This window comes from Lynx rufus, unplaced genomic scaffold (assembly GCF_022079265.1).
Source record: "Lynx rufus isolate CCGP_SWC_20201006 ecotype Redwood Valley unplaced genomic scaffold, mLynRuf1.p SCAF_10, whole genome shotgun sequence".
Classification (NCBI taxonomy): Eukaryota; Metazoa; Chordata; class Mammalia; order Carnivora; family Felidae; genus Lynx; species Lynx rufus.
Window position 1 is genome coordinate 81,056,930 of NW_025814824.1, and position 13,907 is coordinate 81,070,836.

Below are 13,907 nucleotides of genomic sequence, written 5' to 3' on the forward strand. Positions count from 1 at the left end.
CCCAACGAAAACAGCACTGTCACCCAAACAGACGGAAGATGCCGCTTCTGTCCGGAAGTGATTTCCCAATGGAATGCTTCCCGGATGCATCCCTGGGCCCAAACCTACAGACAGGGGCTGGAGGTTCCTGCACGTCACCCATCGGAATCTGTCACCTGAAGATTTCACGTGGGTCCCGAACGGTGAGCCCGAGACTCCCAGCGCAGATGAGCGCGGCTGGCCCACACCCCTCCACGCTCAGTCCTGACTTTGGGGAGTCACCTGGAAGCAGCAGGGGTGGGGAGAGGCTGGCGTCAGACTTTCGGAGGCTCCTCTGGTTTATTTCCTCCAGTGCACAGAGGCCAAGGTAACCAGGTTTTCAGCCCCACATCTGCTCCCTGTCCAAGCCACAAAGGCATGTTTGCAATCCTCTGCCTCCCCTCTAGGTTTTGGGGGGGTTTTTTGTTTTGTTTTTTGGTCTGGAGATGTGGGGAGGCAGTCTGGCACACTGAAAAGAGCGTGATTTGGGCATCAGACAGACCAGGATAGAAACCCTGGCTCTGCTGCTTTTTCTAGCTATGTGACCGTGAGCATTTACTTAAACCTTCAGCGCCTTTATTTGCTGCTACCTAAAATGAAGAGAATAGTATCCGCCCCCATGGCGGCGGTGAAGAAGGATGAGGCGGTGCGGGCCAAGGACCCGGCATGGTGCCTGGCGCCCGGTTGGCCCACCGTTGTTGGTTCTCTTCCCAACCGCTCCCCACTTTTCGTTTCCTCTTCCAGAGCTAGAGCGTGGGATCTTCGGAGGCTGCTTGGGGCTGACCCTTCAGCAAGTGGCCCCGTCCGTTCTGGAGAAACGGAGCTCACCAGTCAGAGCGTCTGGATGTCAGGGCCCCGGGCTCTCCATCCAGACTAAAGGTAGCCCCTGGCTTGTCCAGATGCACCACCTTCCTGAACAGGGTCGAGCTGGGAAGCGAGTCCCAACACAAGCTGGATTTGCCCTCGCGATCGTGGAGTCATACCTCTGGGCCAGCTGTCCGTTTGGCCGAATTACGCTCAATGCTGCTTTCAACTCTCCAAATATGGCCTCATCCGTTGCCCCAGCTAATGATAAAGTGGTTCTTTGATTTCCCATTTGTCATCAGCCCTCGTGTGAATAGGTCCCTTAGAAGCCCGACAGGAGAGGGGTTGATTGGCAAGCAGGATTTGGGCACCCCCGAGGCCCCCCTCCAAACCCACACACACCCCGACGATGGAGGCCGTGAGTGTGCCCGGCATGGTGCCCAGACAAGGCTGGTGTTCCTTATATGCCAGCACATTGGCTCCCTCCCTCCCGCCCTCCCTCTTCCTTCCTTTCTTCCCTGCCAGTATTTCTCAGGCCATCAATTCACATCCTGCTTCCTCCTGGGCTCTTGCTCCGTATTTCAATCACAAGTCACCGGTGGCGGACTTCAAACACATCAGCGCACAGCTATTGAACCCCGGTAACAACATGTCAATGGACGCAGAGCTTTTCATGTCGCCTGTCACCAAGATGGCTATCTCTATTGGGCTCCACCGGAGACGACGCTCCAGTCTCTCCCAAGGTGTTCCAACAACCTGCGCTGCTCATTTTCCAAGCTTCATTAGGAAGGGCCACCACTTTTCTCTAATTATTGTATCAGTGTCCTCTGGACTACCTGCTCCCCCACGGGACAGGAGCTCTGCCTGGCTTGCTCTGTGGGTTAATGGAGTATAAAAAGGGAAACCAAACTGACCACTGGTATATAGTTATTTTTTTCTGACAGGTAGAAAATAGAAGTGTCAAACCTTTAGCAGGGGCCGTAATTTACCAAAGAGAATTCTCCGTTTATCCCTTTTCCGAGGTAACTCACCCTCCCTAGTGATGCCTGCAAATACAGTTGATTGTAACATCGGGTATGGGGACAGGGGAAGGAGGGACCCATGCTGGCTGCAGGAGACAGGAGATGCTTTAAAAGAATTTTGATTCTTTCATTTCTCGGGCACCCATTTAGTATGCCAGGCCCTTTCCTGTCCATCTTTACAACCACCCTACAAAGGAAGTACTCTTAGTCCCATTCCAGGGACAGGTAAGCTGAGACTCAAGAGAAGGGACATAACTTACCCAAGATCACACAGCTGGGATTCACATCCAGTCCTCCCTTGGAGGACAGAGTAGTGGACTTAGGAGCTCTGGGGAGAAGTAGGGAGATGGCCCAGCCCAGGGCTGCAGGAAGAACCCGGGTTTTGAGACATAGTCCCAGGCAGGGCCCAGTAAGGCCAGAGCCTCTAGAGAGACCCTGTTGGGAAGCTTTGGGATATAAGGCTGGGGGAAGACAATCACGGTCACTTGGAGACAGATTCTCCTAGGTTTGTCCCCATGGCCACTCAACATTCTCATTGACCCAAACAGGAAAAGCCTCCTTGTTTGGAGGGTCAAGACTTTCAAATGACTTTTTCACCTATCCATCCACTCGGTGCAGAATTGATTTTGTGTCCACGATGTGTAGGTGGGATTCTGAGCCCAGTGAGTGACGCAGAGCACAATCTGTCTTGGATACCACTCTCAGCGGGTGGAAGAGATCTCAGAGTCTGGGGTAAAAACAGGAAGCCTTGGTAGCTCTTAATCTTGGTAGCGTTTCCTCTTATGCCCTGGGATGCAGTTCCTCAAATAACTAAGGAGTAGAGGAGTAAATTCTTTAGTGGAAGAGAAGTCCAAGAAATATGGTAACATGAGAAACCAGAACAATTCTTGAGAAAGGATAGACTGGAAATGTGTATGGAAAAAAAAAAAAAGAAAGAAAGAGCTGAGTCAAATGCACAAGACTTTGAATCTTGACTTTGTGACGTGACCTTGAACAAGTCACTGAAGCTCTCTGCATCAGAATTTCCTTATTTGTACAACAAGGAAACCGCTACTCACCATACAAAACCATTTTAAGGACTAGCTCAGTGCCTGGCACACATGGGGAAGTAACAAATGACGGCTCCCAGCCCTCCTCCATGATGTAGAACCACTTCGAAGAAATGTTTTGTTTTGTTGTTTTTGTTTTCCTCCCAGAATCACAGGAACTTGGGCACATATGGTGGGAGACAATCACAAATCATTCAAGTTCATTAGGAGCCCAAGTTTGGAAAGATCTGAAATCACCATCCTCATTTCCTCTCAACAACTACTGACATCTCATGGGAAATTTAGAAACCAACTTTTTCCACTCTATAAAATTCTATTTATAGAATTTCCTTCGCATTCATCCTTCTCTGTGAAATAAAAGAAGCTTATTTTTTCCTGGAGAGTTTTCTATAAGGTGAAGGCTAACAAGTAATCAATATTTGTTAATTAAAAAAAAAAACCCAACACTAAATATCTAGGAGGGAAAATGACGATTCTGGTTTATAACATGTATATTTTTAAAGGCTATTGATATCGCAGGCATAGGATCTCACAATATTGCTGGAAAGAGATCGTCACAGAACAGGGGGATTTTTCAAAGTCACGGAAGGAGTTAATGACAGAAGGGGAGACAAGACCCTTTACAGTTCTATTCCAGAACATTCTAACACACCATGTTGCCTCTCAGAGCATAAAACCCCCCACAGCTACCCATTATGAAACATATTAATATCTCCCTATGAGAAAAGGGAATGGAAGGGGGGAAAAAAGGAAAAAGAGAAAAACCATTCTCTAATTTAAAAGGAGACCAGGATCAAAAACCACAAAGGGGCTGAGCAGGGCCCTCCAAGTGGCCTCCATTTCCCAGAAACGAACCTGGTTTTGGCAAAGCGTTTAACGTTCAGGCTGTGGAAATGGAAAACGCCAGCACGTGCAAACTGATGTCAAATTCTGATGTAGGATACATTTGGAAAATGTGTTCTTAGTGAGTTACATAGAAAGCCCCCCAGATTAGTAATCCAATGGAAGGAAAATAGCAAAAATGCATTTCCCTCAAAGCAAGCTGTCAAGTTGAAGAATCAGACAATTTCTATTTCTCAGAGAAAGAGAAGTCTCCACGCCCCAGGAATTATTATGACATAAAAAAAAAAGGGGGGGGGAGAAAAAAGAGGTGCTTAATTCATGGTAATATGTGCTACTATTATGTGCCTCCTGAGGAAACGACATGAAAAGCTGGTTCGATGAGTTAAGTCTAGACAAGGGAACGACAGTTCATTATTTCTCATTTCTTGGTAGAAAAGAAAAGTAGAATGTGGCCAGACTGGCATTAGCATAATTCACTCCTAAAACTGCTGATCTATGCAGCACATTATGAGAGATGGTCACTGAAAATAAATTCAGTCGGATGTTTGTTTTGTTCCCTCCTGTTCTCTTTAAGGAACTTGGAGAGAAAGAGCGGGTCGTCCAGGTGAAAGCCAAGTTCAGCTTCTGTCGTTTGTGTGGGAGATCTGAGAGGAGTGTATATCTAGCCAGCAAGTACGTCTCCTGCGCAGTGCTCCAGAGAAGGGCACTTGGCTCGATTTAACATATGGCATAAATATTATTAATTCATAATGAAGCAAAATTTAAACCGGAGTGGAAAGGAGAGAGAGAGCGAGCAGTTGTTAGCAAGAGAAAACGCTTGCTGTTAAATTTAGCTGGCAAGACTGAACATACTCAGATAAATCTAAGTGCAGAGTATCATCTTTTACGATTAAGTTGCTGTTGGGATCTCTTGGTATATTTCAAAAGGAAAAATCTATTAATGATTGTGCAACATTTTCTCCACTTCTTCCTGCAGGACACTGGCTGGGTGGGTGTGGAAGGAGGGGAGAGGGGCTCACTGCCGGAGTCCGGCTCCCCACCTGAAGACGTTGTTCCCCCTACTCAGGGCACCAAGGCTCCCGCGGACAGTGCTGCAACAGACGGTGACCTGAGGGCCTCCAACCTCACCAAAATCGGTTTTACTGGCAAATGCCCTTAATTATTCAGAAAAAAAAAAAAAAAAAAAAAGGATGGAAAAATCATAAGGCCTATCACACAGAGACAGATCTGTAGCGATAGTTTTGACATTACTCGGTTCCAGTCTGAGAGTGTTTTAGGAGTCCCCTTTGCTAGAACCATTCTCAGTTCTGTTTTCTTCTCAAGATCATGAATGAGCCTAGCAGCCCTCTTGGTACGTTCCCCACCTCTCATGCCGGAGCTCACACGCCGGTGGGCTCTGTGGTCAGTCGCACTTTGATTGAACCCACCCAGTGTTTCAAAATTATTTTCTGAATAGCCAACGTGGATATGCATGTATTGAGATTTTATATAAAAATCAGCATTTCTAGGGGCGCCTGGGTGGCTCAGTTGGTTAAGTGTGAACTCTTGATTTCAGCTCAGGTCATGATCTCGAGGTTCGTGAGATCAAGCCCCACGTCCAGCTCTGCGCTGATGGTGGGAAATCTGCTGGGGATTCTCTCTCTGTTCCTCTCTCTGCCTCTCCCTGCTCTAAGTCAATCAATCAATCAATCAATCAATCAAATTTTTTTTTTCAACGTTTATTTATTTTTGGGACAGAGAGAGACAGAGCATGAATGGGCGAGGGGCAGAGAGAGAGGGAGACATAGAATCGGAAACAGGCTCCAGGCTCTGAGCCATCAGCCCAGAGCCCGACGCGGGGCTCGAACTCACGGACCGCGAGATCGTGACCTGGCTGAAGTCGGACGCTTAACCGACTGCGCCACCCAGGCGCCCCAACAATCAATCAAATTTTTAAAAATCGGCATTTCTAGCTTCTCTTGGAAAATCAAAAGCTCTGGTGACACTAGCCCAGCAGCAGCCTTTCCTTTTATCCAGGGATGTCCCCTCCGCAACCTTCCAGATCCCACCCACTGGCTTATGCTTCCTGCCTGACCCTGGAGGCAACCAAGAGTGTGATTCTTACGGTAAGCTATTTTTTTCAAATCTCTCCCCGCCCCCTTCTTCTATGGCCTTCTGCTTTTCCTCCATTCTTCCTTCTTCCTGCCTGGAACTCGGCCATGATGGCTGGATTTTGAGCAGCCATCTTGTGACTCTGAGGCAACCCTGAAGCTTGAAAGCACATGCTTAGGATGGATGAACAGAAAGACAAAAAGAAAGTGGGGCATGATCACATTGTGGAGTCATTAACCAGCCTAGAATCCCCACTGTCAAGCTTCCTATTATATGAGAGAAAATCAATCTTGTTATTTTAAACCCTTTATAGATGAGTATCTATTACTATGAGTCAAATGCAATTCCTAAATGAGTCAGAAGGTATCAGGTAGTATTTTCAGGGAAGTAACAACATGCATCTGTTGACTTTCTTGAGAATTCCCATTGTCTAATGGAAATAATAGTCACAAGACTCCCACCTAACAAATAGCTCCAGTAAACTAGGCTCTGGGTCAGGTGCTTGAGGATGTATTACATCCCAACCCCATAATAACCCTGAAAGGCAGGAGAGATTGTTCCCATTTTATAGACGAGGGAACTGAGCCTTGGAGAAGGCGAGGGATTTGCCCAAAGCCACACAGCTATTAAGTAATGTGACTGGTCCTGAAGCCAGACCCAAAGCCTGGACTCTTTCCACTGGGCTTTCCCCTCCCCCTCCCCCTCCCCCTCCCACCCCCCCCCCCCAGAGCTAACACAAAGCGCTTCTCATAATCACCGTGCAAGTCCGAACTCAGGTTTCCTAAAATGGCAATTATTCCTGCTGATTCTTCTGTTCACCATCCCATCAGGAATATCAGAGAGCCAGAGTTAGAATTCAGAAAATTCAGTTGGAGAGAAGTGCATGACAAAATGTTTCCAATTCGAGACTTCTAATTATTTGCTTTAGTGAACAAAATTATGGAGAGCGTGACTTTGAAGTGGAAGGTAGAAATATTAAAATCAATGACGGGAAAACAACAGCAACATCGAATGCCAGCAGATAGTTTCCCTGAGGTGTGTAACGCACGATCTTGCTAGCTCCATCCCCATTTTATGGGATCGCTGAGATTCAGAGAGGGTCACTAACTTGCTCAAGGGTTACACAGCTAGTCAGTATTGCTTCAGATATTTATTCACACCTGTGTTGCACCAAAGTGCCCCAGAGAGTAGAGGCAAGTTAAGGAATAATCGAGTGCCGTGGTTTATTTTGTTGGCTTTGGCAAAAACGCAGCTGATTTATCTCATGGTTCATGTTTAAAATTCATGCAAATTGTGTGTTATACTCGATCATATAGCCGTGTTATTTTTATATCAGGACAAATACATTAAATTATTTATCAACTGAATTATTTAGCTTTTCTCTCCCGACATGGACACTTTGGAAAGACGTGCCTTTTTTTTTTTTTGCTGTGGCTTCCTAAATGCTCAGCACCCAGCCACTACCACTGGGAGAACATCACCCCGGTTTAAGAAACACAAGGTCTGTCCGAGTCCGAGGGGCAATTATTTATATGTGGCCTAAGGACCTAGTTTAAGGTAGCACAAAACTGTGTTTTAACCACAAGTGTAAGGTGGCGAAAGCTGTCACATCTGTAACATTCATTAGTTCATTCGACAACCAAGAGTGTGCCAGGCCTAGCTCCTGCCACGGGGCCACTCCAGCCCCGGCTGGGGCACTGACCCGGCACTGCAGACCACCCCCCGCCCACCCGCCACCGCCCCAAGCGGTCAGGGAGATGGGACCAGCCAGATGCGGGGCCGGACTCCACCCTGCCTGAACCCCAAGCCGAGGGGCCGGTCTCACTGACCTTATAAAAGTCCGAAAGCCTGTTGGTCCCAACTTCATCGTCCCCTTGATCCCCAGGAACCGGATAAACAAATTTGCCATCCTGTCCACCAGGCGCAGGTAGTTGAATTGCTTGGCATACTTGGGGAACACCTGCTTAAGGCAGATGGAGGGCAGGTGGGCTTCGGGATCCGCGTTGCCGTCGGAGGCGCTGGCCGGCTCACTGTCGGAAGGATCCTCCTTTGCAGCTAATGGCTTCGTAAGCTGCTGAGACCTGAAGGACACGAGCAAGTAATGAACCAACAGGTGCAGCAGGAGTCATAGGACGCAGCGCCTTCTCACACATATTCTCCTCTCTTTACAGTTCAGATACCTCAGGAGGTGTTATCACGGACACTGTTTTCATTGTACAGACCAGCGGCCTGACCTCAGAGAAGCGAGCGGCTCAAGCTCACATAGCTAGTGTGTGGCAAGGTCGGGACTCGAACCCAGGACAGAGCCAGGACCGCCCTCTGTTCTCCCATCCTGGTTTCCCAATGTGGACAACTGCCTTTACCGTACTCGTGATTCAAGAGAGTACTCTATTACAGAGCAGCCTAGGTTTGATTTCAAACTCCTACTTGTGGGTAGTAATTGAATAATTAAGAAATATAAAAAATCTCATTGAGGGCTGGCAAGAAGCCAGAAGCACAGTTCAATGAACAATTTGCAAAGATACATCAGTTACCCAATTCTAGGAATAGGCACAATTACGTTTTCTGGCTTAACTATTTTCTTATTTGGAACTCATACAAAAAAAAAAAAAAAAACATGATTATCATGTTGTGATCCCAGAGTCTGGATATTTTATTCTGAAATTATTCTGAGAGTCAAGAAAAGTCACAGCTAAAACTCCCAGATAGCCACCTCTGGCTTGGAATGCTCTTCTCACCTCCAGACCCACATATTCATCACCTGCTGCACCTTCGGGATGGCCCCCAGTCACCCCAGGCTGAAACACCTGCCCATTTCCCTCACCCCAAATCTACACTCCCCATCTCCTTGACCGTCACCCCCATCTGCCAGCTACCCAAGCAGAAAACGTCAGGATAAATGCCAGGCCTACCTCCTCAGTATTTCCTGACTGGGGAGCTCTGCTCTCCCCAACCTGGGTCTTGTGGGCTCTCCCCTGGACCATACCAACCGCCTCCAGCCTTTCCCATCCATAGACCCATAGACACTGGCACCTGAGGCACCTCTTTTTTTTTAATTAAATTTTTTTTTGAGAGAGAGAGAGAGAGAGGAGAGAAAGACCGTGAGCAGGGAAAGGGTCAGAAGGAGAAAATCTTAAGCAGGCTCCACATGAAGCCCAAAGTGGGGCTCGATACAACGACCCTGGGATCATGACCTGGGCCGAAATCAAGAGTCGGACGCTCAACTGACTCAGCCCCCCACCCCCACCCCGTGTCCCCTGAGGCACCTCTTCTAAAGCAAACCTGGCTGGGTTGTCCCTTACTACAACTCTTTAGGGACTCCCGAGTGCCTACAATGAAGCCCATCCTTTTCATTCTGGCACTCAAGGCCCTTCTCGATTTCTTCTCCGTCCTCCTCATTTCCTATCACTACCTCTAGATAGGCCTGGGGTGCTCCCTGCACGCTCCCCTGTTGCCAGGTGGTCTGGGCCGGACCGGAGACTTGAGGCCCACTGCACCCCAGCTCTCCTCCTCAGCTGGTGCCTCTCTCTGCCCTTCCTTGCAGCTCACCTCGCTCTCCTGTCTGCTGTTCTGCCCACAGCTGGTCCAGGGTCAGGTGTGACCTTTTCCACGTGTGCATCCATTCCTGAGACAACCCTGAGCAGGCTGTACTTGGTCAGTACATACTGCCCAACTGGCTAACTGATCCAGGAAAATTACAACCACGTCACATGGTATTGAGCTCAAGGCCACTATCTACTCTTTTCTTTATTAAATGGCCACATCCCCTGTGTTCCCACTTGTGAGCTCACCACCAGTCACCAAGTTGGGTCATCTTGGTATCTTTGTACCTGCCTTCCTTGGCCTTTGAGGTCTTCCCCTGGCCCTGGCTGCCCGGCACATTTCTTCTGGTCCACTTCCAGAACCAGCTCAGATGTCTCCTTGACCACACCAATGACTCTTTCCATGCTCCACCTCTGTTCCTTGGACTTGCTTCTTTGTTCCTCTGGTCAAGTGGCACTGCATTTGTCTGTAGACCAGTCCCTCTTACCACATCTCATTCAACTCTATCTCTACAGGACCTGGAACGCTTTTGGCTTTTGTGAAATGTCTCGTTGAATTTGTTGAAGTGGGCAAGTTTGCTTTTAATGGCAAGCCATGCCTCAAGTAAGATACCAAGGTTATAATGCTTTGTACACCAGCTCTTTTTTTTTTAATGTTTATTTTGAGGTGGGGGGAGGGACAGAGGGTCCAAAGCAGGCTCTGCACTACAGCAGCAAGCCCTGTGCAGGGCTCGAACTCACTAGCCACGAGATCATGACCCCAGCCAAAGTCAGACGCTCAACCGACTGAGCCACCCAGGCGCCCCCAGGAAAACAAACCCCTTTTGAAGTTCAGCCGTGTGGATGGTTCTGGGGAAACAAATGCTCAATCTCACCAGGATTTCTCCTGAGAAGCACACGCTCCTGGGTGGGACACTGCACAATCTCCTTTCAGCTAAGCTCGTTTTATCATCATCTCCTTGAATTTCAGGACAGTACATAAAAGTCAGTGGTTACTTTTCAGGTGAAATGACATGTTCCCACACGAAGGTTACAGGAAGACAGATGAGGAAAGAGTAGTAGTGTTCTGGAAATTAGCTCTTAAATTACTGGAGAAGTGGCAGTTGCTGACTTGCTAAGTACTCATTAGGTTTTTGGTCGAGGGAAGGTTTGGAAACGAACAGTTTGAATATGCTCTGTGACAATGAAGAGAGCTCCGAGAACCCTTCAATCAGCCGTCCTATCTCCAGTACCTCGCTGGCTCTTCACGCAGCCCTGTGAGGTGACTGTCACTCTTTGAAAAAAAAAAATTTCTTTTTTCTTTTAATGTTTATTCACTCTTCGAGAGACAGAGAGAGACAGAGCGTGAGCCAGGGAGGGGCAGAGAGAGAGGGCGACACGGAATTTGCAGCAGGCTCCAGGCTCTGAGCTGTCAGCACAGAGCCCGACGCGGGGCTCGAACTTATGGACTGAGAGATCATGACCCAAACTGAAGTCAAGGCTTAACTGACTGAGCCACCCAGTCGCCCCGAGGTGACTGTTACTCTTATGCCTTCTGTTCCGGGTAAGAAACCGAGCTCCAGCAAGGTTTGTCACAGCTGAACCAGGATTGTAAATCAGCCCTTCTAACCAGGGCTCGTTCGTTGCCCCTCTACTGTTAGAAAGCACAGCATGGTTCGCAGGGTGGGCCACAGAATCCAAAGTACTGTTATTTATGTTGTATTTTAAATAGTTGGGTTGTTTTTTTGTTTGTTTTTAGAGTATAACGGTCATCCATGCTCTTTGCAGACATTTTGAGGACGTATAAAAGAATCGAAATCATTCGTCACCCACAGCTCAGGGATAAAGACCACTATGTTTTGGTTTCTTATCTATAGTTATGAAGTTAGGATCACATTGCATATAGTGTAAATCCTTCTTTTCACACTTTAAGTTACATCCAGAGTATCTTTTTTTTTTTTTTAACATCTTATTTATTTTTGAGACAGAGACAGAGCGTGAACGGGGGAGGGTCAGAGAGAGGGAGACACAGAATCTGAAACGGGCTCCAGGCTCTGAGCTGTCAGCACAGAGCCCGACACGGGGCTCGAACTCACGGACCGCGAGATCATGACCTGGCTGAAGTCGGACGCTTAACCGACGGAGCCACCCAGGCGCCCCACATCCAGAGTATCTTCCCGTGGCATTAAACACGTTTTCACGAAGGTGATTTCTCACGGATGTGAAATATTCGGTATTAAAGCCAAACCATAATTTAATTAGCCGCCCCCTTCAGTTGGCTATTGACTGTCTACATGGCCTATTTATTAAAAAAAATTTATTTATTTAAGAGAGGGAGGTTGGGGGTGGGGGTAGAGGCAGAGAGAATCCCAAGCAGGTTCCATGCTCAGCGCAAGGCCCGATGAGGGGCTCAAACTTACGAACCATGCGATCATGACCTGAGCTGAAATCAAGAGTCAGGCGCATGTCTGAAGCCATCCGGGTGCCCCAACATGGCCTGTCTGTGACTAAATGGAATGTGGTGATCGGTCCCTAAGTGAATGTGCTCCCTCTTAGAAACAGGACACATCACAGCTAGCAGCAGACTTGGAGGTCCTTCTGTGCAATGAAGCCATCTATTTTTTGGCGTGTGGTCTAATGCATGCAACGTAAAGGGTGCCATTGTAATCACTTTAAAGCGCACAATTCGGTGTCATTTAGTACATTCACAGTGTTGGGTACGCATCACCTCTTATCTAGTTCCAGAACATTTCCATGACAATGCCATTTCAGAGAAGAAACTTCAATCCCGGGCAGATAAGGCCACTACCATCAGTGGGTCACTTAATTAGCAGATGGTCCAGGGTGGTGGCCTTTGCTTGGGTTGCTCTGGCGACGGGGACCCCACCACCTCCAGGGGACCTCTTGGGCTGGGCAGGCTTTCCCGCTGATATGCATGTCAGAGGAGGCCTCTCGCCAGCGTCCTCAGCCTGTCACAGGTTCTGCCCCAGAGCCGCGCAGATGGAGTGCTTTTTTTTTTTTTTTCTCCTTTACGTGAGCCCTTCACATTCTTTCAAGGGCTGCTGTGTTTACTGGCTGACTACCGCTTCCCTTCCTTCCTGAATCCCAATTAATATGCTCAAGATGACAAGGGCCTTCTAAGCCACAGATATAATTTTCATGGACTCAAAACCACAAATTTAGGGGGAAGTGTTTTACTCAACTGGAAGAAGGCCGTAAAGATGTAGCTGATACAGAAGAAGAGATAAAACAGTGAGAAATGGTTATCTTTGCTTGAGCTAATTCCAATGATCACATCGAGATCCAAGTTATCACAAATACTGTAAAATCCTCTTTTTACTTAATAGCATTTTAATGGAAACGGCGGGTTTATGAAATAAAAGTGACTGGTAAAGAAAACATAAATCAAGCTTACTAGTCCTTTGGGGTAATTTCTTTTTTTTTTTTTTTTTTATTGAATTTGGTGTATTCTTGATTCATTAAAATTCTGGAGTGTTTTATCTATTATCGCTTTTCAAATAAAATGGGATTCTTTTTTATTAAAACTCTTGTGAAAAACCACCTAACTTTCATTTTGCCTGCTATGTATTGGGGACCTACTGTACGTCAAGCATTGGGCCCAGCAACTTGCTTCTAGTACCTCATTTGTTTCTCATAACAATTTTACGAGGTAGGCGGAAACTACGAGGTAGGTGCCATTTTACAGATTAAAAGCCCAAGACCCAGAGAACCAGAATAATTGCCCAACCTCACAGATCAGTAGTGGACTCAGAATTCATACTTCGGACTATACCACTACACATTCCGTGCTTAGCTCACTGTATTGTTCTTGTGCTAATTGGATTTAAATCCAACCAAAGACTTTTTTTCCTTAGGCAGAAGCTCCATAACAGCCCCAGAAAGCAACCAAATCGGAAGGTAGATAAAGCAAGGTCAAATTCCAGTGTCGGAGAAAGTGCGCCAAGTCTCTCAGAGAAATAGTCACCATTTTTAGTTAAGCAGCCCTTCGATAATTTTATTTGTCCGAGGACTTCCCTGTCCCAGGGGCCTCGGTGAGGTGGACACAGTTCTTACCACCCCAGAAGCACGTGACCACGTTGGGGGGGGAGACAAGACCCATCCATAAACAATGAGTGAGCAAAGCGGAAGTGGCCAGTCAAACATGCAGAGTGGGACCTAGAACATATGGAAGGAGGTTGGTTTGCTGGGTAGTATGCATGAAGGGGAAGGGGTGGGAATACGAGCAGGAAGCTGATGGGGGTGTCTAGGTCTCATAGGATCTAGGATGTGAGACAAGGGTGTTTGGATTTGGTAGTGCGGGAGATCAGGAGTGGTGGATTTAGGGGAGGGGAGCGGCAAAATCAGAAGTGTGGTGAAGGTGAATGAGCCTGCCAGCAGCACGAGTCCTGAATCGAGGCAGGGGACTGGACGATGTTAGGAAGCTACTGGAATATTCCAGGTCAATCATTCTGAAAGCGTACATCCCCGGCCAACCGGGATCAGCATCACCTGAGATCTTGTTAGGAATATGAATCCTTGGCCCTATCCCAGGCCTGTGG

At 47.5% G+C, this 13,907-nt stretch overlaps 1 protein-coding gene across 2 annotated transcripts in view; it reads right to left on the reverse strand.

Moving 5' to 3' along the window:
- Positions 1-13,907, reverse strand: part of TTLL11 (tubulin tyrosine ligase like 11) — a 238,318-nt gene that overhangs the window by 32,621 nt on the left and 191,790 nt on the right. For both annotated transcript variants that reach the window (XM_047068962.1, XM_047068967.1), the window contains one exon: positions 7,657-7,908. In XM_047068962.1, the coding sequence (XP_046924918.1) occupies positions 7,657-7,908 (252 nt within the window). The remainder of the gene's footprint in view (positions 1-7,656; positions 7,909-13,907) is intronic.